Source organism: Salvelinus fontinalis, chromosome 6 (assembly GCF_029448725.1).
Source record: "Salvelinus fontinalis isolate EN_2023a chromosome 6, ASM2944872v1, whole genome shotgun sequence".
Lineage (NCBI taxonomy): Eukaryota > Metazoa > Chordata > Actinopteri > Salmoniformes > Salmonidae > Salvelinus > Salvelinus fontinalis.
The window spans coordinates 69,411,853-69,437,264 of record NC_074670.1 but is presented as its reverse complement, the minus strand read 5'-3'; the positions used below and the strand labels follow the sequence as shown (position 1 = coordinate 69,437,264).

The window sequence follows — 25,412 nt, the reverse complement described above, 5'->3', positions numbered from 1 at the left end:
CCTGTGTGGTTAGTTGTGTTTGCATGTTGTATTTAAACATGATTTCACTACGTTGAAACAGTAGTATGCTCTCTGTGTGACAGGCAAGGAGGACCCAACATGACATCAAGCTGTAACTGAATACATATTTCTCCAGTTCAGTGTTGTCATCTACTAACATCATTATCACTCACAGGATGGATCAAATCTCTCTGTTTGACCTGACAAAAATGTATTCATCTTGTTAAATGTCATTAAAACTGGTTTATTTAGTTGGATCAATGTGTAATATGTAAATATTTGCTTAAAAACCACAGTACTTCCTATTTTTTTTATTTTGTTGGAATCAAATGCATCAAAAGTGAAAACACACATAGTACATGGATGTCTGAAAATGAGGGATAAAATGCTTCAATAACAGTGCTTGTGGTAACAACTTTAAAGGCCCTTAACAAACAATCCAAGGCCTGTCGCTATGCAGCTATGCTGTCACTATGTAAGTGCCCTCTTCAGTCAAGAGGACTCAATTCCCTGAAGGTCCTCCATAGTCACCTGCACCACCTATACACATAGGTCATGAAGAAGAGTGTTTATACTCAGAACACAACAGAGCACTTTTAGAAGCCAGAAGCCGAATTCTATAATGTATAATAACATTTAAATAGTAAAGGCAATCAATACTGATACAACCCATTATAAACTTTGTGGGAATATCAACCCAAGTCAACAGCAGAACCCATAGCAAAGGTGTTTGCTTCAAATACATATTTGACCTTCAACCTCTGTGTCTGACCTGTGCGTGGCATGGGTCAGGGTAGTCACAGACGTCCTCTGGGAACACAGCGCGCATCAACTGTTTCAGCTCTGATGGGTAGACATAAGTGGGATGGCCACCGTCACCCTTCTGGCAGCCCACCCCATGGTGATACTGTATGGGATAAAGGGGAGATGTATGGGAGAGATACAATTTTTTATTTCACCTTTATTTAACCAGGTAGCCTAGTTGAGAACAAGTTCTCATTTACAACTACGACCAGGCCAAGATAAAGCAAAGCAGTGTGACACAGACAACAACACAGAGTTACACATGGAATAAACAATAAACAAGCCAATAACACAATAAACAAGTCAATGACACAGTATAAAAGAAAGAAAGTCTATATACAGTGTGTGCAAAAGGCATGAGGAGGTAGGCAATAAATAGGCCATAGGGGCGAATAATTACAATTTAGCAGATTAACACAAGTGATAAATGAGCAGATGATGATGTGCAAGTAAAGATACTGGTGTGCAAAAGAGCAGAAAAGTAAATAAAAACAGTATGGGATGAGGTAGGTAGATTGGGTGGGCTATTTATAGATGGACTATGTACAGCTGCAGCGATCGGTTAGCTGCTCAGATAGCTGATGTTTAAAGTTGGCGAGGGAAATAAAAGTCTCCAACTTCAGCGATTTTTGCAATTCGTTTCAGTCACTGGCAGCAGAGAACTGGAAGGAAAGGCGGCCAAATGAGGTGTTGGCTTTGGGGATGATCAGTGAGATATACCTGCTGGAACGTGTGCTACAGGTGGGTGTTGTTATCGTGACCAGTGAACTAAGATAAGGCGGAGCTTTACCTAGCATAGACTTATAGATGACCTGGAGCCAGTGGGTCTGGCGACGAATATGTAGCGAGGGCCAGCCGACTAGAGCATACAGGTCGCAGTGGTGGGTGGTATAAGGTGATTTGGGAACAACATGGATGGCACAGTGATAGACTGCATCCAGTTTGCTGAGTAGAGTATTGGAGGCTATTTTGTAGAGGACATCGCCAAAGTCGAGGATCGGTAGGATAGTCAGTTTTAGGGTAAGTGTGGCGGCGTGAGTGAAGGAGGCTTTGTTGCGAAATAGAAAGCCGATTCTAGATTTGATTTTGGATTGGAGATGTTTAATATGAGTCTGGAAGGAGAGTTTACAGTCTAACCAGACACCTAGGTATTTATAGATGTCCACATATTCTAGGTCGGAACCGTCCAGGGTGGTGATGCTAGTCGGGCGGGCGGGTGCGGGCAGTGAACGGTTGAAAAGCATGCATTTGGTTTTACTAGCGTTTAAGAGCAGTTGGAGGCCACGGAAGGAGTGTTGTATGCCATTGAATCTCGTTTGGAGGTTAGTTAGCACAGTGTCCAAGGAAGGGCCAGAAGTATACAGAATGGTGTCGTCTGCGTAGAGGTGGATCAGGGAATCGCCCGCAGCAAGAGCGACATCATTGATATATACAGAGAAAAGAGTTGGCCCGGGAATTGAACCCCGTGGTACCCCCATAGAGACTGCCAGAGGTCCGGACAACATGCCCTCCGATTTGACACACTAAACTCTGTCTGCAAAGTAGTTGGTGAACCAGGCGAGGCAGTCATTATAAAAACCAAGGCTATTGAGTCTGCCGATAAGAATACGGTGATTGACAGAGTCGAAAGCCTTGGCCAGGTCGATGAAGACGGCTGCACAGTACTGTCTTTTATCTATGGTGGTTATGATATCGTTTAGTACCTTGAGCGTGGCTGAGGTGCACCCGTGACCGGCTCGGAAACCGGATTTCACAGCGGAGAAGGTACGGTGGGATTCGAAATGGTCAGTGATCTGTTTATTAACTTGGCTTTCGAAGACTTTAGATAGGCAGGGCAGGATGGATATAGGTCTGTAACAGTTTGGATCTAGGTTGTTACCCCGTTTGAAGAGGGGGATGACAAAGGCAGCTTTCCAATCTTTAGGGATCTCGGGCGATACGAAAGAAAGGTTGAACAGGCTGGTAATAGAGGTTGCAACAATGGCGGCGGATAGTTTTAGAAAGAGAGGGTCCAGATTGTCTAGCCCAGCTGATTTGTACGGGTCCAGGTTTTGCAGCTCTTTCAGAACATCTGCTATCTGGATTTGGGTGAAGGAGAAGCTGGGGAGGCTTGGGCGAGTAGCTGCGGGGGGGGGGCGGAGCTGTTGATCGGGGTTGGAGTAGCCAAGAGGAAGACATGGCCAGCCGTTGAGAAATGCTTATTGAAATGTTTGATTATCATGGATTTATCGGTGGTGACCGTGTAACCTAGCCTCAGTGCAGTGGGCAGCTAGGAGGAGGTGCTCTTGTTCTCCATGGACTTTACAGTGTCCCAAAACTTTTTGGAGTTAGAGCTACAGGATGTAAATTTCTGCTTGAAAAAGCTAGCCTTTGCGTTCCTGACTGACTGCATGTATTGGTTCCTGACTTCTCTGAACAGTTGCATATCGCGGGAACTATTCGATGCTATTGCAGTCTGCCACAGGATGTTTTTGTGCTGGTCAAGGGCAGTCATGTCTAGAGTGAACCAAGGGCTATATCTGTTCTTAGTTCTGCATTTTTTTAACGGGGCATGCTTATTTAAGATGGTGAGGAAATTACTTTTAAAGAATGACCAGGCATCCTCGACTGACGGGATGAGGTCAATATCCTTCCAGGATACCCGGGCCAGGTTGATTAGAAAGGCCTGCTCGCAGAAGTGTTTTAGGGAGCATTTGACATTGATGAGGGGTGGTCGTTTGACCGCGGACCCATAGCGGATGCAGGCAATGAGGCAGTGATCGCTGAGATCCTGATTGAAAACAGTGGAAGTGTATTTGGAGGGCAAGTTGGTCAGGATGATATCTATGAGGGTGCCCATGTTTACGGATTTAGGGTTGTACCTGGTGGGTTCCTTGGTGATTTGTGTGAGATTGAGGGCATCTAGTTTAGATTGTAGGACTGCCGGGGTGTTAAGCATATCCCAGTTTAGGTCACCTAACAGAACGAACTCTGAAGCTAGATGGGGGGCGATCAATTCACAAATGGTGTCCAGGGCACAGCTGGGAGCGGAGGGGGGTCGATAGCAGGCGGCAACAGTGAGAGACTTATTTCTGGAGAGATTAATCTTTAAAATTATAAGTTCGAACTGTTTGGGTATTGACCTGGAATTGACCTTTGCAGGCTATCTCTGCAGTAGATTACAACTCCTCCCCCTTTGGCAGTTCTATCTTGACGGAAAATGTTGTAGTTGGGTATGGAAATCTCCGAATTTTTGGTGGCCTTCCTAAGCCAGGATTCAGACACGGCAAGGACATCAGGGTTGGCGGAGTGTGCTAAAGCAGTGAGTAAAACAAACTGAGGGAGGAGGCTTCTGATGTTAACATGCATGAAGCCAAGACTTTTTTGATCACAGAAGTCAACAAATGAGGGTGCCTGGGGACACGCAGGGCCTGTGTTTACATGCTGGTTATAATGGGTGAGGTCCCCGCGTGTGTGGGAGGTGGGACAAAGGAGGTATCAGAGGTATGATGAGCGGAACTAGGGGCTTCATTGTAAACTAAACCAATGATAACTAACCTAAACAACATTATACAAGGCATATTGACATTTGAGAGAGACATACAGCGAGGCATAAAGTAATCACAGGTGTTGATTGGGAGAGCTAGCTAAGACAACAACGGGTAAGACAACAACAGCTAATCAGCTAAAACAACAACAACAGGTAAAATGGCGATGAATGGGCAGAGAGGGTCGGTTAACTACACACAGAGCCTGAGTTCGCGGCTGGGGCCGACAGATAAACAAAAGATAAACAGAATGGAGTACCGTGATTAATGGACAGTCCAGCAGGCATCAGCTATGTAGCCAAGTGGTCATAGTGTCCAGGGGGCAGCAGTAGATGGAACAGGGAAGCCGCGGAGTAGTCGCTAATACGCTAGCATGTGGGTGACACAGCGTTTCAAGTTAGTAGGCCGGGGCTAGTAGAAGCGTAATTGAGACTCGTAATGAGACTCGTAATTGAGCTCAGGTGCAGCCTGTTTCCATTGATCATCCTGAGAGGTTTCTACAAATTGATTGGAGTCCACCTGTGGTAAATTCAATTGATTGGACATGATTTGGAAAGGCACACACCTGTCTATATAAGGTCCCACAGTTGACAGAGGTCCCACAGTTGTCCATAGAGCTCCGAGACAGGATTGTTTTGAGGCACAGATCTGGGGAAGGGTACCAAAACATTTCTGCAGCATTGAATGTCCCCAAGAACAAAGTAGCCTCCATTAATCTTAAATGGAAGAAGTTTGGCACCACCAAGACTTTTCCTAGAGCTAGCCGCCCGGACAAACTGAACAATCGGGGGAGAAGGGCCTTGGTCAGGGAGGTCACTCTGATGGTCACTCTGACAGACCTCCAGAGTCCCTCTGTGGAGATAGAAGAACATTCCAAAAGAACAACCATCTCTACAGCACTCCACCAATCAGGTCTTCATGGTAGAGTGGCCTGACGGAAGCCACTCCTCAGTAAAAGGCACAAGACAGCCCGCTTGGAGTTTGCCAAAAGGACTGTCAGACCATGAGAGACAAGATTCTATGGTCTGATGAAACCAAGATGGAATTTTGGCCTGAATGCCAAGCGTCACGTCTGGAGGAAACCTGGCACAATCCCTACGGTGAAGCATGGTGGTGGCACCATCATGTTGTGGGGATGTTTTTCAGCGGCAGGGACTGGGAGACTAGCCAGGATAGAGGAAAAGATCCTTGATGAAAACCTGCTCCAGAGCGCTTAGGACCTCAGACTGGGGAGAAGGTTCACCTTCCAACAGGACAATGACCCTAAGCACACAGCCAAGACAATGCAGGTGTGGCTTCTGGACAAGTATCTGAATATCCTTGAGTGGCCTAGCCAGAGTCCGGACTTGAACCCGATCGAACATCTCTGGAGACTTGAAAATAGCAATGCAGAGAAATAATGGGAGAAACTCCCCAAATACAGCTGTGCCAAGCTTGTAGCGTCATACCCAAGAAGACTTGAGCCTGTAATCGCTGCCAAAGGTGCTTCAACAAAATACTGAGTAAAGGGTCTGAATACTTATGTAAATGTCATATTTCTGGGGGTTTTAAATAATAAATGTTATTTCCTTTTTTATTATAAATTTGCTCAAATTTCTACAAACTTATTTTTACTTTGTCATTATGGGGTATTGTGTGTAGATTGACGAGGAAAAATAACTATTTAATCCATTTTAGAATAAGGCTGTAACGTAACAAAATGTGGAAAAAGTCAAAGGGGTCTGAATACTTTCCAAATGCACTGTAGCAATGATAGGAGAGACCTTTCAATTTATAATCAAGCCGAGTGACTTGGTGTATATGTAACCGGTGCTGTACTGCACCGCTGTAACTCTGCGTTGTGTGTGGTTGATTGAGACTATAGACGAGGAGTTTGGAGATCAGGTAGTTTTAATTAAGCAGAATTCACTCTGCATCCTGCATCTGCATCCAAAAGAAAATAAAACATCTGTAGAGCACATATGTTCTGCGATTCGTCGCCTCTTTCTCTCATAGTGCATCAAAATGATTTTCGAATACAAAAATTAGTACAGCCTCTTCTTATTATGCATCAACACATATTATATTTGACATAGATAAAACCACATACCTGCATCCAAAAGAAAATCAAACATTTGTAGAGCACATATGTTCTGCGAATCGTCGCCTCTTTCTACAACAGATGCACAATACAAGGGATTGGTATCATTCGAGGAGCTAGCCATCGTTCACACATACAATAGTCTGCTAATACCTTAGCTAGCTATTAACCACATGTTGAATTCAGAATTTTGATATCATCCTACAAAGTACAATTACAAGTGCATCTTAACAATACCATCCACTTATGAGTAACCTCTAAATATACATTCATGAACAAAACACTGTGTGTATGACTTTGTGCTTAAAATAATCAAACTTTTCTGAAGACGGCAGAAAAAGCGTGCCTACCTCTCATAGTGCATCAAAATGATTTGAGCACAAGCACGCAGGGCAAAACGTAAGTACACACTCCCCTACTCCCAGGATGCAGGCATGCATAATAACAAATCAACATGACATATTAATAGATGAACCTGGTGAAATTCACATAGTACTTTAACAACTGTTACATATAGAGAGAAGAGGAGAGGGCCTAGAACCGAGCCCTGGTGGACACCAATAGTGTGAGTACGTGGTGCAGACACAGATCCTTTCCATGTCACCTAGTAGGAGCAGCCTGACAGGTATGATGCAATCCAAGAGTGTGCAGTGCCTGAGACACCCAGTCCTGTAGAGCCTGACACCTCGATCACACCGACAGTGTCATTACATTTTGGTACACCAGAACCACATTCATGTTCAATGGAATGCTGCGTTTGCCTTGCAACATTGCGTTGCAGAGGCAGTTACAGTGCGTTCTGTGTGGTACATAGGTTTGATTTATCGAACGTATGCGTCAAACTGTTTGTGTAGACAGCTTGACAGAAATGGTAGCAGAAGGTGAATGTTGAACTTTTGTTGCACACATATCCAGATGATGCTGCATACCATTTTATACAATGACGCTGTAGGCTACAGCTATTGTATGCAGTAATCATGTGCCAGTGAACCTGAACTTGAGTCATACTGTTAGCACTGAGGTAGTTTGCCCTTGTAGGAAGTCCACTGTGTGCAGCTCACCCTGTGCTATCAGCTCAAACATAAATATCACTGGCATGTCTACCTCTGATAAACTTCCAAGTAAAACAACAAAAACAATCAAGAATCTCAGAAAACTTTTCAAAAATATGCCCAGATTAAGATATGTAGCCTAAGAAACAAGGTTCATGAAATCGATAACTTGCTAGTAACAGATACCATCCATATACTGAAATTCACTTAGATAATACCTTTAATTATACAGTGGTAGCAATTCGTTGTGCATGGTCACACATGTACACATAGATTTTGGGTTATAGATGTGTGGTAGTAGAGTAGTGGCCTGAGGGCACACTCCATAATAAATACAAATACACACAATTAATGCTGTGATACGATCAGCATCTCCCTCACCAGTTTCCGCTGAATACATTTGTAGGCCTTTTTTCGCCGTGCGTGGTCACTCCTAGGGCGCGAAGCAGCGCGGAGCAGTGGTGCCACCCACAGAGGTATTCTGCAGGGAGTAAAGGAGAGAAGCAGTTAATTACGGATGGAAAAGAGAGAGGAGTAATTAGACTACACAATACACATGGACAGACCATAGTTGCAAGAGTTGGCCTATATTGAAAGCAAATCACCCTTCGGTAGTATATCAAGTTTTACCCAAATGTCTGGCAGTGAGTCATGTAGGTGTCCATGGTTGTCACGGAGTAAGCGTGCATTTTCATATACTAATTTAAAAGCATGTTATTGTCCCTTGACCCTTTGATGACCCACACAAATGATAGGGCTGATTTTTAAAATGGATATAACCACCCCTGAACACAATGTGTCATATACTGAATTAAACTATTCTTGTTTTAAATAAACTCGGGATTTGTCATTTGAAAATATTGCCGTATGAGATAACCCGCTGCGGAACAGCAAGATGTGCCTTGCACGTGCCTCAAACCGAAGCGCATCCATTTGTGGCGCGAGATTTCAATCCGAAAGGATCAAAGGCGCGGTGCAAATGTTTTGAAGTCTGTCAAGCCGCATTCACCGAACCTCTTTGACACATTTGACCACACCTGTCTCATCTCTGCTAGGGTCAGGAACTCTCAGTGAAGATGATGAAACATATACAACAGGTGAATTTTTAAAGATAAACCGAAATTGACAGCTTTCTCTTGTCTAGCTAGCTAGCTAGCCACAGTTTTCACTTCCATGCGGCTAGCTAGCTAGCTACCGCCACACAACCAACGTCTAGTACGGGAAGATGTCTTATTTTCTTCAGCTATCACAATGTGTCTTTGAGTTTACTTATCCCAAATAATAGTTTGTTTTGTGTTAGGTTTTACGATCACTGATGTTACTTGCCCGTTGGGGGAGAGAACGGCTAGAAAAGTCCTTAGTCGTAGATGGAGGGGGACTACTGGTCCTGTTGTGGGCCGCGCCCGGCCAGCCACCCAGCGGCCAGGTGGTCAACTGCACAGGTATGGACAGGTCTGAATTACCTAGAAACTTTTATACATCATGAAAAAAACATGAGGTTAGACTAGCCGTGGGTCTAGCTAATGTGTTATTTGTACAGTTGCAGTTGCAGGACCCTGGTGCTCAGGAGTCACAGTGGAAGAAATCCAACAAGGTGGGTTCTGAACTACGAAGGGTAGGAATAATTTAGACACATGGTAGTACTTGTAGTACACAGAAGGTTGAGGTAAGTTGGTCCTGTTTTGTGTTGACTTAGGGTCACACACACACACACACACACACACACACATACACACACACACACACACACACACACACACACACACACACACACACACACACACACACACACACACACACACAATCAACTCACAACTGTGCCCACAGCTTTGTGCATAGGCTCTTTAGTATATGTGCAAAGTCATGCCCTTTAATGTGTCTTGGCTTTCTGTCTTTTTCCCAACTGAGTTCCTGTGTTTATGTTCCTCTCTAATGGATTGTGTTAGAGTTCTGGCAGAGACTGGGCCCCTCTGCCTCCCCCTGCCCTGCCCCTGACCCAGAGGAACTGTGTGCCTTTACCGAAATCTACGGCCCTCTCCACTTCCTTCTGTCCTTCCAGGTGGGTGAACTACAGTACCCACCAGGCTTAGCCACATGTACACCCTGTTGGTCAGCAAGTCAGTTGACAATAGACAAGAGAGTATCTCCACAAAATAGTGTACTGCACAATTTTAATTTTAGCCACCACACAGAGCACAGTGGGCAAACTAAAGTAACTCAATGGAAAGGTGTAACACTTGAGTGGGGTATGTGTCCTTTATTCTCCAGATCAGTGAGGTGAAACTGGACAGGTGTAAGGTGTGGTCACACACAGAGGGCTTCTTGCACAAACTGAGCCTGACTAACGCAGGGGTGAAAATTCACCTCAAATTGAAATTGGAAGGAGAAACATACCAGAGAACTTTTAGGTATATTCTCATTCTATTATTACGGCCACTGAATATATTTCATGTGTGTGTATTGTGGAATAATATTATGTTATTCATGTGTTTTACTCTGTTTTTTCTTAGTGGGAAGGCAGAGAGACTCACCCTGAAGGACCAGACTGTGATCATGGACGTTGCTTCTTCTATCACGCAGTCAGCATTACTCCCATGTCTCTTGTCATCGTATAGGTTGGAGAAACAGTTGACCTCTTTTATTAACAGTACATCATATTGTAATTATGTGCGTGTGGTGTGTGTGTGTGTCTGTGTGTTGGTCCTGCAGGCCTCCCATGTCAGTAGGAGCAGGCCTGTGGTGCCAGCGAGTCCACCCTGTATTAGGAGGTGGGTTACCTCTACTTATCCCACCTGAGGCCATGGAGAGAGGCCTGTATGGGGAGCTGCACCTCCTACCAGTCACTGTTCTCACCCCCTGTGTGTTGCAGTACCCTAACCTGGCAACAAGAGTCACACGCATACAGATATCCTTTATCTATCACACACACACACACACCTTCACTCTCATTCCTGTGTTATGTCTTGTGTGTTATATATTCATATCCCCTTGCCTTGGGGGCTAGTTGTTTAGATAAGGCCGTTTGAAAGATGTCTGAGTAGTGACAGTAGACCCTTATTCCTACTGAACCATCAGTCTTTAACCCCAGAGGTACGTGCTGCTGTACAGCCCCAGTAACCTTCCCCTATTGGGGCCCTCAGCCTTCCTACAGCAGCTGCCTGCCTGTCTGGCCCTGGAGGGGCTGGGTCTCTCTGGGCTTACCTGTACCCCAACACACTCCACCACCTCAGGTACTGTGATGAGCAAAATATTAAATAATATATCACATTTGATTTGTTTATCTAGTGATGATAATGTTATAACATAGAAACAATGTAAAACATGTCCTGATACACAGGTTAAATACCTACTCCTTGCAGTGAGGGATTGAGTCAGGTTTGGACAATTGTTTTGCTAATACTGTTCAGTATTTGCATTCACCAATGACTATATGGTGCATGAACTACATTTCCATAATTTAGCATTGAATAGGCGTGACTATGCAAAGATGTGTTCGGTGCATGTTGCCTATTATTATCATCAGCATGACCTAAATATTTAGAAATGACATCCAGTCCACTGAACACAGCTTGTTATGTATGCATTATTATGTTCAGACTAGGGCCTTGCTGACAAACTAATTTACTGTGTGATGACGCTAACAATCCATCTGCTAATTCCAAACAGCCATTCTTTCAACACTGTCTTACATTAACATTACTTTGCTACCACCTCTCAACAGATTCACTCTGCAGTGACACTGTGTACAGTATAGACAGAGCACAGTGTCAGGAAACTGAGCAAGAAGGGATCCCCGCTGTGGATCAGAACCTCTCTCTGTTCCTGTTCCTCCAGCACAGTGACCCCTTCCACTCCCAGCTCTCTGACTTCATGGGTGAGGAAATAACCTCAACAAACAAAAGCGCTGCTTTAAGTACCCTGACTGATGAAGCTGTGGTTCACTCAAGGAGAAAATTAGTCCATGTCTTACCACAGGCTTGTTTCACTCAGTGTCAACTCAATATGATTTAACAGACAGTTAAAGTTACAGCTCACTGTGCTCAGGAGGTAGAAAGCAGACCACAGTCAAACTCCTGTTTGTCTCTTAGTTTAAATGATTGGAGTGGAGTTTAAATTTAAAACCCAATGTTGCATTATAGTGTTCTGATGTTATAAGTAATCAAAAGAACAACACCGTTGAAGTGGCATATTTGTGATTACCCATAAACCACATGCATGACCTGTCAGCACCCTTTTTTTAGAAGACCAATTTAGTGACCTCATTGTTATTTTAATTGTGCATTCTAACATTCGAAGCAATTGTGGTTCACTCCAGGGTGATATTGAAATATCAATTTACATTGTCTCTCATCTCATCACAGTGGTTTGGCTGAAAGTTTCATGTCTTCCTGCAGCCAGCGAGGAGCTGTTAGAGCTCCACCTGGAGGATGTGTTGAGGTACAACAGGGAGGCGGTGACAGCAGCCCTGAACACACTGCTGCAGAGCATGCTGAAAGACCAGCAGCTGAGAGACAAGGCAAGTGCTCTGTACTTGGAGTCTATACACACTCACTCACTTACCTACACACACACACACACACACACACACACACACATACACAAGGTAAAGCACTATGTACTCTGACTATACACATTGCACAAAATTCACTATCAGAGATTCTCTTCTAATCATTATATGTATGGCATTTCCCAAACCTATGTACATGTTTGGACGATTTTCTGTCTCTGCATGTCTCTCTGTCTGTCTGTCTCTCTTGCCTGTCTGTCTCTGTCTGGTTTTCTCTCTGTGTGTCTGTCAGTATCTGCTTACCTGTCTCTGTCTGTCTCTTTGTGTCGGCCTGCCTGCCTGCCTGTTGGTCTGCCTGTCTCTCGGTCGGTCTTCCTGTCTGTCGATCTGCCTGCCTGCCTGTCTGTTGGTCTGTCAGGCTCAGGAGAAGATGTGCTCTGCCCTGGGAGTGATGCTGAGATCTATAGGCTGTGTGGTGAGCAGCAGCACCAACATAGAGTTCAGAGCTGCCTGTCTGGACCGCATGATGGTAGCGACATAACTACTGCAATTACTGTACTGTGAAAGAGCCTAAACGATACATTTTGATCGATTTCACAGTATATGACTGGTGACTCAGTGTGTGTGTGTGTTTGTGTGTGTGTGTGTTTTAGGTGCAGGACACCTATGAGCTGTCAGCCTCTCTCCATGAGTCTCTACAGAGAGTCACAGCTGGTCGTGTAGTGCCTAGTGGCAGGTGTTACTGGGGACAGGTCAGTGGGATGTGAATCCAGGGTGTTTAGTCCAGTGTATTATACTAGGGCCCTGTGTTTTGCACAATCATGTGACATGGCAAGATTTTATCCTGTATTTTAAGCCTTATCCAGAAATTTGAATTACACCAAAAAATAAAGCAATTGTCTGAGGATGGTGCTGGACCATCTGACATACAAAGAAAAGGGGATAGTAAAGAAAAAGCTTTAAATAAAGGTTGAAATTCAGGCATGCCACTTATGATACAGTATTTGTGGAAGTCCACTAATAAATTATGCCATGTAAACAATGTATAATATGATATATTGTGTTATGATAAGTGGCCAAGTCTAACACTATGGTTGTGTTACTGCTTTGAAATGTTCTAGATTGTGCTGGACTTGGAGTTCAGTATTATAAATACCCTTGTAGCCGTGGCTAGGGTATGTGAGCATATGATTTACTAGTCCTGTGTTTACCACTGTGTTCCTTAGGCGGACACACTCACCTGCAGCAGACCTTCCAAGAACTTTGCAAGTGGGAATGAAATCTGAACATGCTGTTTCGTGCTCTTGTATCATAACAGTCAATTCATTATATTTGTTTTGTATTATATATTGTGATATTTATTAAGTGCGATATAAATATGTATGTTTCTATGATATGAATGTAAATTAAAACTGGAAGACACAGCGAGACATCATTTTTTTCCTCTGTATTCATGTATTTTATGGATTTAAACATTAAGCGTCACTATCAAAATAAACAGTAGATGGCAGTGCAGCTTGGCAAATACACCTAGCGCATCGTTTTGTAGCTCTAGGGTTTGATCTGTGACGTCTAATCCGGCCGCCAACATCTGCGACGAAATTTCGCGGCAAAATCGATGAGAAGTGTAGGGAAAGGTAATGGTAGTTTCCCGACTGCTATTGTTATTATTAATCAAGTTATTGTTGGTTGTCGTATAACTTGTTAGCTAGTCAACGTTTAGTTGGTTGTTCGTGTATTTGGGAATCATAATGTCTGAAGTGGTAGCAAGGCTGTGAAAATGGCTAGTTAGCAGGCTTTTTAACTATCACAACATTGTTCTTGGCAGCAGTTGGCTGATTTATCTTGTTTTATTTGTAGTTTTTTTTTTCTTATCAGATATTCCACACGTTAATTGGCTCAGTTAATTTGTAAAACAATGGCATTAGTAAATGCAGATCGAATCAAATCGGAGCTGAACATTTTCGACATTGTTTGTGGAGACGACATATTGGACAAGAGTAAGTGCAATTTTCTTCTTCCCTCGGTCTTATCCCATTAAGCTAACAAACAAACTTGCTTTGCTAATGTTTTGTTAGCCAAATGATCAGTGATCTTGGCATACTTTCTACTTATTTTCCAGTGTTGGAGCAGTGTCTGTGCAACAGGTTGCAGGGTGATGAGATAGTTCTGGAGTGGGTGGCTTTCAGCACCACCAAGGGAGGATTGAAACTCAGTTTGAACACACTGGATCAGTTTGAGCATGAGGTGGGAGAAAGACACATGACCCCTTTCTCACTCACACACTCGCTTGGTGTTCATTGTTGCATATCTGATCTTGGGCTGCTGCAGGTTCTAAACAAGAAATACAAGGCCAAGCCGGCCATCGCAAAGCGAGAGGAATCACACAACAGAACCAGGGATATCAACTCGCTGCATGACCTGTATCCTCTACAGTTTATACACACACAATCTCTATCTCAGTGTTAAATGTTTCGCTTAGGATTGCTGAAGAAATATTTCAGTGTGTGTTTATATGTTAGACAGTTTGAACAATACAGGACTCTATCTGGTGCTGTCCCTTAACTTTGCCTTTCCAGAATCAAAGCAGAAGAAGAAGAGGAGAGTCTTCTGGACTCCTATTCCACCCCAGCTAAGGTATTTTACACATACACTCACTGGACAGTTTATTAAGTACATCCATCTAGTAACGGGTTGGACATCCCCTTCACCTCCAGTGGTGTGCCTAATAAACTATCTGTTGAGTGCATGTCTCTGCAAATGTTACTTTCAGTGAGGTGTCTGTCTGTTGATAGGTGTTGTACAAAGCATTACCTCTGTTCTGTGTATTTTTAGGGTTCTCAGAAGCGTGCCCTGACCACCCCAGAACACCCCCAGTCTAAGAGGAGTGCAGCTCTTATAGCCAGCCCTGGCCTGCTGCTGTGCTCAGCCAGCTTCTCCCCCAGGTACACCACACACAGCTACATACACTATATATACAAAACTGTGGACATCCCTTCAAATTAGTGGATTCTGCTATATCAGCCACATCTGTTGCTGACAGGTGTAAAACAATCGAGCACACAGCCATGCAATCTCCATAGACAAACATTGGCAGTAGAATACCCCCACTGAAGCTCTTACTTTCAAAGTGGCACTGTCATAGGATGCCACCTTTCCAACAAGTCCGTTCGTACAAATTTTGCCCTGCTAGGGTTGCCCCAGTCAACTGTAAGCGCTGTTATTGTGAAGTGGAAATGTCTAGGAGCAGCAACGGCTCAGCCGTGAAGTAGTAGGCACACAAGCTCACAGAACGGGACCTTGTGAGTGCTGAAGCGTGTGGCGCGTAAAAATGGTCTGTCCTCGGTTGCAACACTCACTACCGCGTTCCAAACTGCCTCTGGAAGCAACTTCAGCACAATAACTGTTCGTCTCGATATTCATAATTCAAAAGGCACTCGCACATCTGAGCTGTCTTTTTTGCAGGTGCATGGTAACAGTTGAATAAATTGAGAAAAAATAAGAAACCTGCACACTGCTCTTGATCCGTAAAGCTTATTAAAGAGCAGTGATACTATCAAGAGCACTGTGCAGGTTTCTTATTTTTTCCCGTCTGGAAATTCCTGAAATGGGTTTCCATGGCTGAGCAGCCGCGCACAAGCCTAAGATCACTATGCGCAATGCCAAGCTTCAGCTGGAGTGGTGTAAAGCTCGCCACCATTGGACTCTGGAGCAGTGGAAACGCGCTCTCTGGAGTGATGAATCACGCTTCACCATCTGGCAGTCTGAAGGGTTTTGCGAATGCCAGGAGAATGATGCCTGGCCCAATGCATAGTGCCAACTGTAAAGTTTAGTGGAGGAGGAATAATAGTCTGGGGCTGTTTTTCATGGTTCTGGCGCCGTCCCTTAGTTCCAGTGAGGAGAAATCTTAATGCTACAGCATACAATGACATTCTAAACGATTCTGTGCTTCCAACCTTGTGGCAACAGTTTGGGGAAGCCCTTTCCTGTTTCAGCATGACAATGCCCCCGTGCACAAAGAGGTCCATACAGAAATGGTTTGTTGAGGTCATTGTGGAAGAACTTGACTGGCCTGCACAGAGCCCTGACCTCAACCCCATCGAACACCTTTGGGAAGAATTGGAACGCAGACTGCGAGCCAGGCCTAATCGCCCAACATCAGTGCCCGACCTCACTAATGCTCTTGTGGCTGAATGGAAGCAAGCCCCCGCAGCAATGTTCCAACATCTAGTGGAAAGCCTTCCCAGAAGAGTGGAGGCTGTTATAGCAGCAAAGGGGGGACAAACTCCATATTATTGCCTGTGACTTTGGAATGAGATGTTTGACGAGCAGGTGTCCACATACTTTTGGTCATGTAGTGTACATGGATACACCGCTACAATCATCTGTGAATACACACACACACACACACACACACACACACACACACACACACACACACACACACACACACACACACACACACACACACACACACACACACACACACACACACACACACACCCTTGCCTTATCCCCAAATGTGTCCTCCTCCTCTCTGCAGTGCGACCCCTTCTCAGAAGTACAGTCAGCGTGGAGGTCGGGGGGAGGTGGTGTCTACATTTGGGGCCATCCAGGGCACACGTTGGGCGGGGAGGAAAGGGCAGATGAATGGGGTTCAGCTGGAGCTCCTAGAGGGATCGGAGGACTCTCTGATTAACAACTACAAGTACATGTTCCAAAGGCTGAGGGACGTCCGCAACGGTAGGCAACCAAACTACAACTGCGATAGTTATTTTAAACATCTTTATTGGATTATAGTAGGTTTGTGATTACAACTACTTCCTTATTCCTCATCCTTCATTCATCTTGACTGTTAGATTAGTAGTGTTGTTTTTGGACTTTCTATTTAATTTTTTTATGTGCCGACGTGAATGTTGTCTTTTGTCTTTGCCAGTGTTGACCGAGAAGATTGAGGAGCTGGGAGAGGAACTGAGGACAAACTTCAACATAGAAGAGTTCTCCCCTGTGTCTCTTCCTGCTCAGGTACTTACAGGCAGCTCACTGCCTACCATTCACTCTCACACAGTATGTTCCCTCCTGTTCCCCCTGTTACTTTCACTGCTGTGTGTGGGGATGTGTGTTAATTTTTCTTCTCTCTCTCTGTCTGTAGGACAGTGTGACTGTACTGGGACAGGTGTGCTGTGACAGTAATGGGAAGCTTAACTCTCAATCAGTGCTGTTGGAGGCAGGGCCTGATCAGGGTGGACGGCAGGTGCCAGTAGACCTGTCTGAACTCAGAGAATACTCACTCTTCCCTGGACAGGTGGTCGTCATGGAGGGGATGAATACCTCAGGGAGGAAGTTTGTGGCATCTAAACTCTTTGAGGTCAGTGGGATTCTTCTAAAACACCTTTGTTTAATTTCCTGGATCCTGATCAAGCCCATTCCAGGACTAAAAGCTCTGTTGGCGATTCTCAAGCTGACCACTATGACTTCTAAGTTCTTGTTTAATTGTTTGATATTTTCAATCTCTTAGGGTGTCCCTCTCCCATTCTACTCTACTCCCATCAAACAGGAAATGGACATGGACATTCCTGATGGTAAGGAAGGGAACTGAGTATGCACCACACACACTTAAACACCCTAACGTCCCTGCTCTAACACAGTATCAGAGCAGCTGATTGTAGTGGTGGCCTGTGGCCCCTACACCCCCTCTGACAGCTCTCTTAGACCCCCCTCCCTAACGTCCCTGCTGTCCCACAGTTCCAGAGCAGCTGATGGTGATGGTGGCCTGTGGTCCCTACACCCCCTCTGACGGCCTGACCTTTGACCCCCTGGTGGACCTCATCAACGTTATCGCCAGGGACCGCCCCGACGTTTGCATACTGGTCAGTAGAATTGACATGTTTTCACGAGGTCACACTCACTGACTCATTGACACACTTTTTTGCTCTTTGGCTGAAGTTTGTATGTTTGTCCCTCACATCTCCTCTCTAACCCACAGCTGGGACCCTTTGTGGACTCCAAACATGAGCAGATAGAGGTACCTTTTCATTCTCTCTGTCTTGGCTACTGACTCAAGTTATTTTTCAATATCTAGGATGTTGACTTGCATTTTATATCAGAAGTTGATTGTTTTTTCTTTCTTTGTGTGACAGAAATCTCTGGTGACGGAAACGTTTGATGCCATCTTCTCCAGATGTGTGGGAAGCATTGTGGAAGGCACCAAAGGGTAAATATGACTATATATTTACCTACTTACTACACTGTTACTACACCCACACTGCTTCATTTTACCCCCTTCATACCAACCGCATTAGCTCAAACTCTTCCCTTGCTGTTGTAAACACAGTTCTGCTTCCTCCTCAGAGTTGGATGTCGGTTGGTATTTATTCCCTCCCAGAGAGATGTCCACCATCACTTCATTTACCCACAACCCCCTTTCATCCTGCCGGACCTCAGCAAGGATGACGCAAAGGTGAAATGGCCCACGTGATGTCATTCAGAACTGAGACACCTGCTGTCACTCAGAAAATAGAATGTTTTATCATACAAAAAGTATTCGGTCATAGAAAAACAGCATGCTTTACTTCAACGTTACTTTTGTTTTTTTTCCATTGGCTCTTCAGCGTGTGACCCTGGTGCCTGACCCCTGCACCCTGCTCATCGATGGCGTGACCTTTGGCCTGACCTCTACAGACATCCTTTTCCACATGGGAGCAGAGGAAATCAGCTGGTGAGTGCATGCGTGTTCGGTTCCAAACCTCTACATTGTACCTCGTTGGTGTTCACAGATGTATGTTGCTTAACATGACTGATCCTTCGATCAAAGTGTTTATGAGGTGATACTGTTCTGTGTTTCAGTGCCTCTGGCTCGGACAGATTCTCACGCATCTTGAAGCATATGCTGACCCAGAGAAAGTGAGTGAGCGCAGGGACAGAGGGGTCTAAGGGATTGATTGATTGAATTATTTTTTTACAATTTAAGAACACAATACAACCACAAATGTGGATACAATGCATAACATGTTTTGTCTAGGATAACACAAATAACTTATTTCCATTGTGTTCAAAAATATCAAACATGTTACACATTAGGAGATAAAGCTGAATTGTAGGTAACATCACATGGCCAAAATAATGGGGGGGGTGTTTAGCTTAAAGGGCATAGATTCCGCACACTACTATCCTGTGTCCACACGGTAATTATTTCACTTTCTGGCAATTGTTCTTGGACTCGTTTGAGGGCAAGAATAATTAATTTCTTCCCTGTTCTGTGTGCAATATATAGCTACTACCCCTTGTACCCGCCTGTGGAGGAGGTGAACATGGACTATGAGAAGTTCCAGGGTTACGGCCAGATGCCCCTCAGTCCCGATGTGCTCATCGTCCCCTCCGAGCTACGCTTCTTCATCAAGGTGAACAACATAGCTGGTTCACACAGTGGAAACGCTCTCTCTCTTTCCAACTTTCTCGCTCTCTCTCACACACACATATTTACAATGAAGCTTAAAAAAAACTTCTTTTTTCACAGGATGTGATTGGCTGCGTGTGTGTCAATCCTGGACGCCTGACCAAGGGCCAGGTGGGAGGGACTTACGGCAGGCTGCTCATCCAGAGGAGCGCCCCATCGATAGATGGGAAGAGAGTCAGTCCCTGTGTGGCCGGCCAAGTGGTCAAGATCTAATCTGATTGAAGACTGACTGAAGATTGATTTCTGTCCCCATCTCTCTCATCTTCTTCATATTACAAAAGTATCTATTCTACAACGACTATTAATGTAGCTAGCTGCTTACTGTAATTTAATTTGATAATTTGCTCAGTCCTGTATGTGTTTGGTATTCTACTGAATCACTCCTTATTTTACAGTGGAGTTTTCCAAAGACATGATGATATTGGGCACTTCAATGATTATCAGTCATCCATTCTGATTCTCACACTATTCTTGTCAATAAATAATTATTTCTCAATCTGCTTATTGTTGTATTTATTTTCAGTTGCCATTGTTCAACCGATGATTTTTCCACTGCAATTTGTTCTTTTTTACATGAGAATGCTCAAAAGGGGCCCTTTTGATAAGGTGAAAACGTATCTTGAACCCAGCTACACGCGCAGGCGCAGAGGACATTTTGACAACTGCACTGAGCAAACATGGCGGCGGCCGTAGATAGTGTTGTGAAAGTGTAAGTTGTACTTTATTTTTTAAACGAGTAGGTGCATTTTACACGTTAAGAGATTTATGTCCCGACGTAGGAGTTTACAATGTATTGGAAACTATGTAGAACATGACTATTTGCCCAATCTTGACAGCTAAGCGTTGGCTACATGTAGCTAGCCAACTAGCTATGGCTATTGTTTCTCTTGCTAACCAGCTAGCAAGTTTAGCTATCTTATGTTAGACAGCGTTTCAATTGAAAACGATTGTCATTTTAATTTATTGTAGCTGGTTGGATTAGAAGACGGAAGTTCATAAACGGTCTACAAAGATTATGGTGTAAATATAAATTGCACCTAACGTTAGCTACGTAGCTGGCTTTATAGATAGGCCCATCTTTCACTGAGACCAGCGTAGCTAGCTTGCCAACCATTGAAGCGCAGCCTGTCTGCGGTCCTTCATTGTCTACCTGCCGTCTCTGTATTGTTCGCTATAGTAGCCAAGTGTTATCCTGTAATATTACAGTGAATGGGGGGGTCCTGTACAACTATACAGGATTATTCGTTTTGAAATGGTTAGAATAAAGACTATGATAATTTCTAGTCTAGCATGAGTGTGTTTTCTTGTTTCAGGCTCGGGGAGCAGTACTATAAGGATGCTATGGAACAGTGCCACAGCTACAATGCTCGTCTGTGTGCGGAGAGGAGCATCCTTATGCCTTTCATCGACTCTCAGACGGGTGTTGCTCAAAGCAACTGCTACATCTGGATGGAGAAGAGACACCGGAGTGCAGGTCTGTAGCAAAGACGTGCGCACACACATTCACTCCCGCAAAAGCACACTTTAATGATAAACATTTATTAATCTATATATGTTTTGTTCAGGCATGGCTCCTGGGCAGCTGTATAGCTATCCGTCTCGACGCTGGAGGAAGAGACGGCGGTCCCACCCTCCTGAGGACCCCCGTTTGGCCTTCCCACCTATCAAATCAGGTACAATTCCTCATCCTATGGGTTTTTATTATTTGTTCTTTATATGTCAGGGGGCGTAGTGCTGCCTGTTAGTCTTCTGCCTCCTCAGTTTTGAATAAGCCTCTCGGTCTCTCTCTGTGTGTGTGTGTAGCGGAGCTGGAGCTGGGTCTGAAACGGGATGTTGTGGGAACGGTGGACGGCAGCAGCCTGGAGGCCCTGCTGAAGGGGGAGCCACTGGAGAGGAGGGGCCCGCCAGATCCCCGTGCCCCGGAGGAGAACCCAGCCACACCTGAACCCGTGGCCGCCACAGTCTCCAGCCACACCTCCTCTGGACGCATCCGTAAGGTTAGATGGGACCTCTGTTTTTTTTTTAAAGCACATTTTACAAACGAGGCTCTAGATTCCTAATACCCTTTACAAAAAGGTTTGTGTTGCTCCCAATGCTCTGTCAGTGCACTTGTCTTATCTTGAACTCTGCTTTCAGAGGGTGCTGGACCACGATGACTACCTGGATGATCTGGATGATGAGGACTTTGAGGATGAGACCCCGAAGAGACGAGGGAAGGGCAAGTCCAAGGGTCGTGGAGTGGGAAATGGAAAGAAGAAAATGGAGGCAGCCGCTGCAGCCTTGGAGGAGCAGGACAAACCATACGCCTGTGACAGTGAGTATACATTTATTTAATCTAAATTCTGTTGTCTGATGACTTACTCCATAATGCTGTGTGTGTTTGCAGTCTGTGGGAAGCGCTATAAGAACCGTCCGGGCCTGAGCTACCACTACACACACTCCCATCTGGCGGAAGAAGAGGGGGAGGACAGAGAGGAGATAGAGTCCCCTCCCCCCCGGCGCCAGCCTGAGGAGCACAAGAGTGAGTCACTGTCTGGAATGATAGCAGCTAGAATCATGAGTCACAGTCTACTATAGAGCTGGTCACATTTCTATTATAGATCTAGAATCACTCCTGCTTATCTCATGATACCAGACCTGAGTCAAATGCATGTCTTAACAGTTTACTACTTCATTTACTACAATGGAATCAATAGAATAGTCCCAAAAGTGCATACCCAAAGCTAAATGAAGCACACCTCAAGAGCGAGTCAAACTATTACAAAGTTAGTCTCTCTACTGTAGTTTCAGTGGGATGTTGGTGTTCTAGGGCAGGTTGAGTGTATTGTCTTTCATTCTCATTGTTCTCCGTTTTCTCTCTTATCCCAGCTCCTAAGAAAGGCCCTAACGGTCTGGCCCTGCCCAACGACTATTGCGACTTCTGTCTGGGAGACTCCGCCCACAACCAGAAGACTGGCCAGTCAGAGGAGCTGGTGTCCTGCTCAGACTGCGGACGCTCAGGTAGGAACCTCCCACCAATGTCCCACATTTCCATTAAAGGGATATTTCAGGCAAAATCTATATTTGGGTGGAATTACCCTTACCTTAAGTTGTCTGAAGACCCATGGTGACAGAATCCACAATAATTTATTTATTTCTGCCACAGCCAGGAGTTGGCATCTTCAAAATGCATTAATGTAAACAGCTGAACTGATGTTAGCAGTGCTGCACTATAACTCCTTAGTCTGGCTCTGTTTCAGTGTTCTGTGGATGTATTTCAACCTTTATTTACCCAGGTTGGTAAGTCTTTGAGAACAGACCTGTGACTGTCTCCCTTCAGGTCACCCGTCCTGCCTGCAGTTCACAGATGTGATGATGGCAGCTGTGAAGACGTACCGCTGGCAGTGTATCGAGTGCAAGTGCTGCAACGTCTGTGGTACCTCAGAGAACGACGTGAGTCCTGCTCCACCTCTGCCTTTTCATACTTCTCCTTTTCTTTGTCTCCTCACACACACTGTTTCTGTCTGTCAGGACCAGCTGCTGTTCTGTGATGACTGTGATCGAGGATACCACATGTACTGCCTCAAGCCTCCTATGACTGAGCCCCCAGAAGGTATGTCAGTCTAACCACAACACATGTACTGCCTCAAGCCTCCTATGACTGAGCCCCCAGAAGGTATGTCAGTCTAACCACAACACATGTACTGCCTCAAGCCTCCTATGACTGAGCCTCCTATGACTGAGCCCCCAGAAGGTATGTCAGTCTAACCACAACACATGTACTGCCTCAAGCCTCCTATGACTGAGCCCCCAGAAGGTATATCAGTCTAACCACAACACATGTACTGCCTCAAGCCTCCTATGACTGAGCCCCCAGAAGGTATGTCAGTCTAACCACAACACATGTACTGCCTCAAGCCTCCTATGACTGAGCCTCCTATGACTGAGCCCCCAGAAGGTATGTCAGTTTAACAACACATGTACTGCCTCAAGCCTCCTATGACTGAGCCCCATATGACTGAGCCCCCAGAAGGTATGTCAGTTTAACAACAACACATGTACTGCCTCAACCCTCCTATGACTGAGCCCCATATGACTGAGCCCCCAGAAGGTATGTCAGTTTAACAACAACACATGTACTGCCTCAAGCCTCCTATGACTGAGCCCCATATGACTGAGCCCCCAGAAGGTATGTCAGTTTAACAACAACACATGTACTGCCTCAACCCTCCTATGACTGAGCCCCATATGACTGAGCCCCCAGAAGGTATGTCAGTTTAACAACAACACATGTACTGCCTCAACCCTCCTATGACTGAGCCCCATATGACTGAGCCCCCAGAAGGTATGTCAGTTTAACAACAACACATGTACTGCCTCAAGCCTCCTATGACTGAGCCCCCAGAAGGTATGTCAGTTTAACAACAACACATGTACTGCCTCAACCCTCCTATGACTGAGCCCCATATGACTGAGCCCCCAGAAGGTATGTCAGTTTAACAACAACACATGTACTGCCTCAACCCTCCTATGACTGAGCCCCATATGACTGAGCCCCCAGAAGGTATGTCAGTTTAACAACAACACATGTACTGCCTCAACCCTCCTATGACTGAGCCCCATATGACTGAGCCCCCAGAAGGTATGTCAGTTTAACAACTCCTCTTTGACTTCTATGAAGCCCACATTTACTATGATGATGTTGTACTGGTGAGTTTGCCTGTATTAATCGCTCTCTGTCTGTTTCCAGGGAGTTGGAGTTGTCACCTTTGCCTGGCGCTGCTGAAGGACAAGGCATCTATATACAAGCAGCAGAGCCCCACCACAGAGGATGAATAGCGGTTAGTTATCAGTGTCTTTGGGGCCACCCCAGAGTAACCCACCCTGCACTCAGCCAGGGAACCCCACCTTATACAACGACAGTAGCCCTCACACCCAGGTCCACACTCCCTCAATGACCAGGAGGTAGGGTCTGGTTGGGGACTGGAGAGGAGGGAGTCCACTCACCCCCACCCTGTTGGCAAGCCCCACCCCCTGCTGTCTTTCCTTCTATCATGGCTGTTAACTCACCTGGACTGTTACACACTCTGCAGAGACCACATTAGAAAAAAAGGATTCTCACGCTAACTATTCCCCAACTCAACCCCCCCCTCCTTTATATGGTGTGGACTGCTAAGACAGGCAGTGTGCTTAATTTGTTGCCAAATTATCTATTTTTACTTCTTAAATGTGTATGGATTTAAGGATTTCAAAATATGATCACATTGAGGGATATTAATAGTGGACTTTTGTCTGTGTACTTTTTTTGGATGTTTTAAAAACATTTCTCAAAGGTTCTGCAACGACAAAACATTTTAAGAAACTTCTGGTGCCAAGGTCCGTATGTTGTCCCAAATGACACCCTATTCGCTTTACTGTGCACTTCTTTTGACCAGGGTCCAATAGGGTGCCTTTTGGGAGGCAACTATAGTCATTCTATTGTGACTGAATCACATCTTACTGCCGGTCTGATTTTAAACCTAACATTATTGAACATTTGTCAGCTATCATCTTTATGGTTTATGTAGCTGTTCATATCTGTGCCACAATGAGCGAGGCACATTGCATGCAGACTTGCACCTGTACTTGAGTACGACTGCACTCACTCACACAATTCTTTACTTTATTTTTTTTACATTTTATATAATCACTTGATATTCCATGGAGCAGGGGATTTTTTTTCTAGTTGAATTTTGTAAAGTACCGGTATATATTAACGTCAATGGGGGGGGGGGGGGGGGGCATATTACTCAATTCCAGTACTGTATGACTTTTTCTATTTGTTTTTAGTGACATTGATTTATCTTCTTTTGTGATGTTAATGATCTCCATAGAGTATTTGTTATGGTAAATAATGTATTTATTTACTTTTTTTGTATTGAAACTGCTTTTGCCCTATTAAAATGTCCATGTATCTGCTAACAGTTTCTTAGTGAAGCGGACATATAGGAAATTCTCAAGCTTCTGT

At 44.8% G+C, this 25,412-nt stretch overlaps 3 protein-coding genes across 5 annotated transcripts; all 3 read left to right on the top strand.

Annotated features, from left to right (window-relative positions):
- Nucleotides 1-8,770: 8,770 nt before the first annotated feature.
- zgc:195212 (DUF4554 domain-containing protein) lies at nt 8,771-13,353 on the top strand. Its single transcript, XM_055924461.1, has 12 exons — nt 8,771-8,905; nt 9,004-9,057; nt 9,410-9,522; nt 9,732-9,871; nt 9,974-10,042; nt 10,173-10,368; nt 10,558-10,693; nt 11,185-11,337; nt 11,858-11,979; nt 12,389-12,499; nt 12,624-12,722; nt 13,197-13,353. Exons 1-12 carry the CDS (start codon nt 8,779-8,781, stop codon nt 13,254-13,256), a joined length of 1,380 nt encoding a protein of 459 aa, XP_055780436.1. The 5' UTR covers nt 8,771-8,778; the 3' UTR covers nt 13,257-13,353.
- A 168-nt stretch (nt 13,354-13,521) lies between these two features.
- pola2 (polymerase (DNA directed), alpha 2) lies at nt 13,522-19,922 on the top strand. Of its 2 annotated transcripts, none has more exons than XM_055927558.1 (18): nt 13,522-13,607; nt 13,831-13,970; nt 14,093-14,217; nt 14,302-14,393; nt 14,550-14,607; nt 14,806-14,915; nt 16,514-16,713; nt 16,907-16,995; nt 17,123-17,338; nt 17,489-17,552; nt 17,716-17,840; nt 17,957-17,995; nt 18,111-18,184; nt 18,322-18,430; nt 18,582-18,688; nt 18,817-18,873; nt 19,244-19,370; nt 19,487-19,922. In XM_055927558.1, exons 2-18 carry the CDS (start codon nt 13,889-13,891, stop codon nt 19,637-19,639), a joined length of 1,827 nt encoding a protein of 608 aa, XP_055783533.1. In that variant the 5' UTR covers nt 13,522-13,607; nt 13,831-13,888; the 3' UTR covers nt 19,640-19,922. The 2 variants fall into 2 exon arrangements, with proteins under 2 accessions (XP_055783533.1, XP_055783534.1); XM_055927559.1 differs by having other exon boundaries at nt 13,541-13,607; nt 13,849-13,970.
- Nucleotides 19,923-20,066: 144 nt separating this feature from the next.
- On the top strand, nt 20,067-25,366 carry LOC129858379 (zinc finger protein ubi-d4-like). 2 transcript variants are annotated; one of them, XM_055927556.1, is made up of 10 exons: nt 20,067-20,135; nt 20,740-20,900; nt 20,992-21,099; nt 21,230-21,423; nt 21,563-21,740; nt 21,813-21,947; nt 22,295-22,426; nt 22,746-22,858; nt 22,937-23,018; nt 24,156-25,366. In XM_055927556.1, the coding sequence occupies exons 1-10, from the start codon at nt 20,104-20,106 to the stop codon at nt 24,242-24,244; spliced, it is 1,224 nt and encodes a 407-aa protein (XP_055783531.1). In that variant the 5' UTR covers nt 20,067-20,103; the 3' UTR covers nt 24,245-25,366. The 2 variants fall into 2 exon arrangements, with proteins under 2 accessions (XP_055783531.1, XP_055783530.1); XM_055927555.1 differs by having other exon boundaries at nt 22,746-23,018.
- Nucleotides 25,367-25,412: the final 46 nt, after the last annotated feature.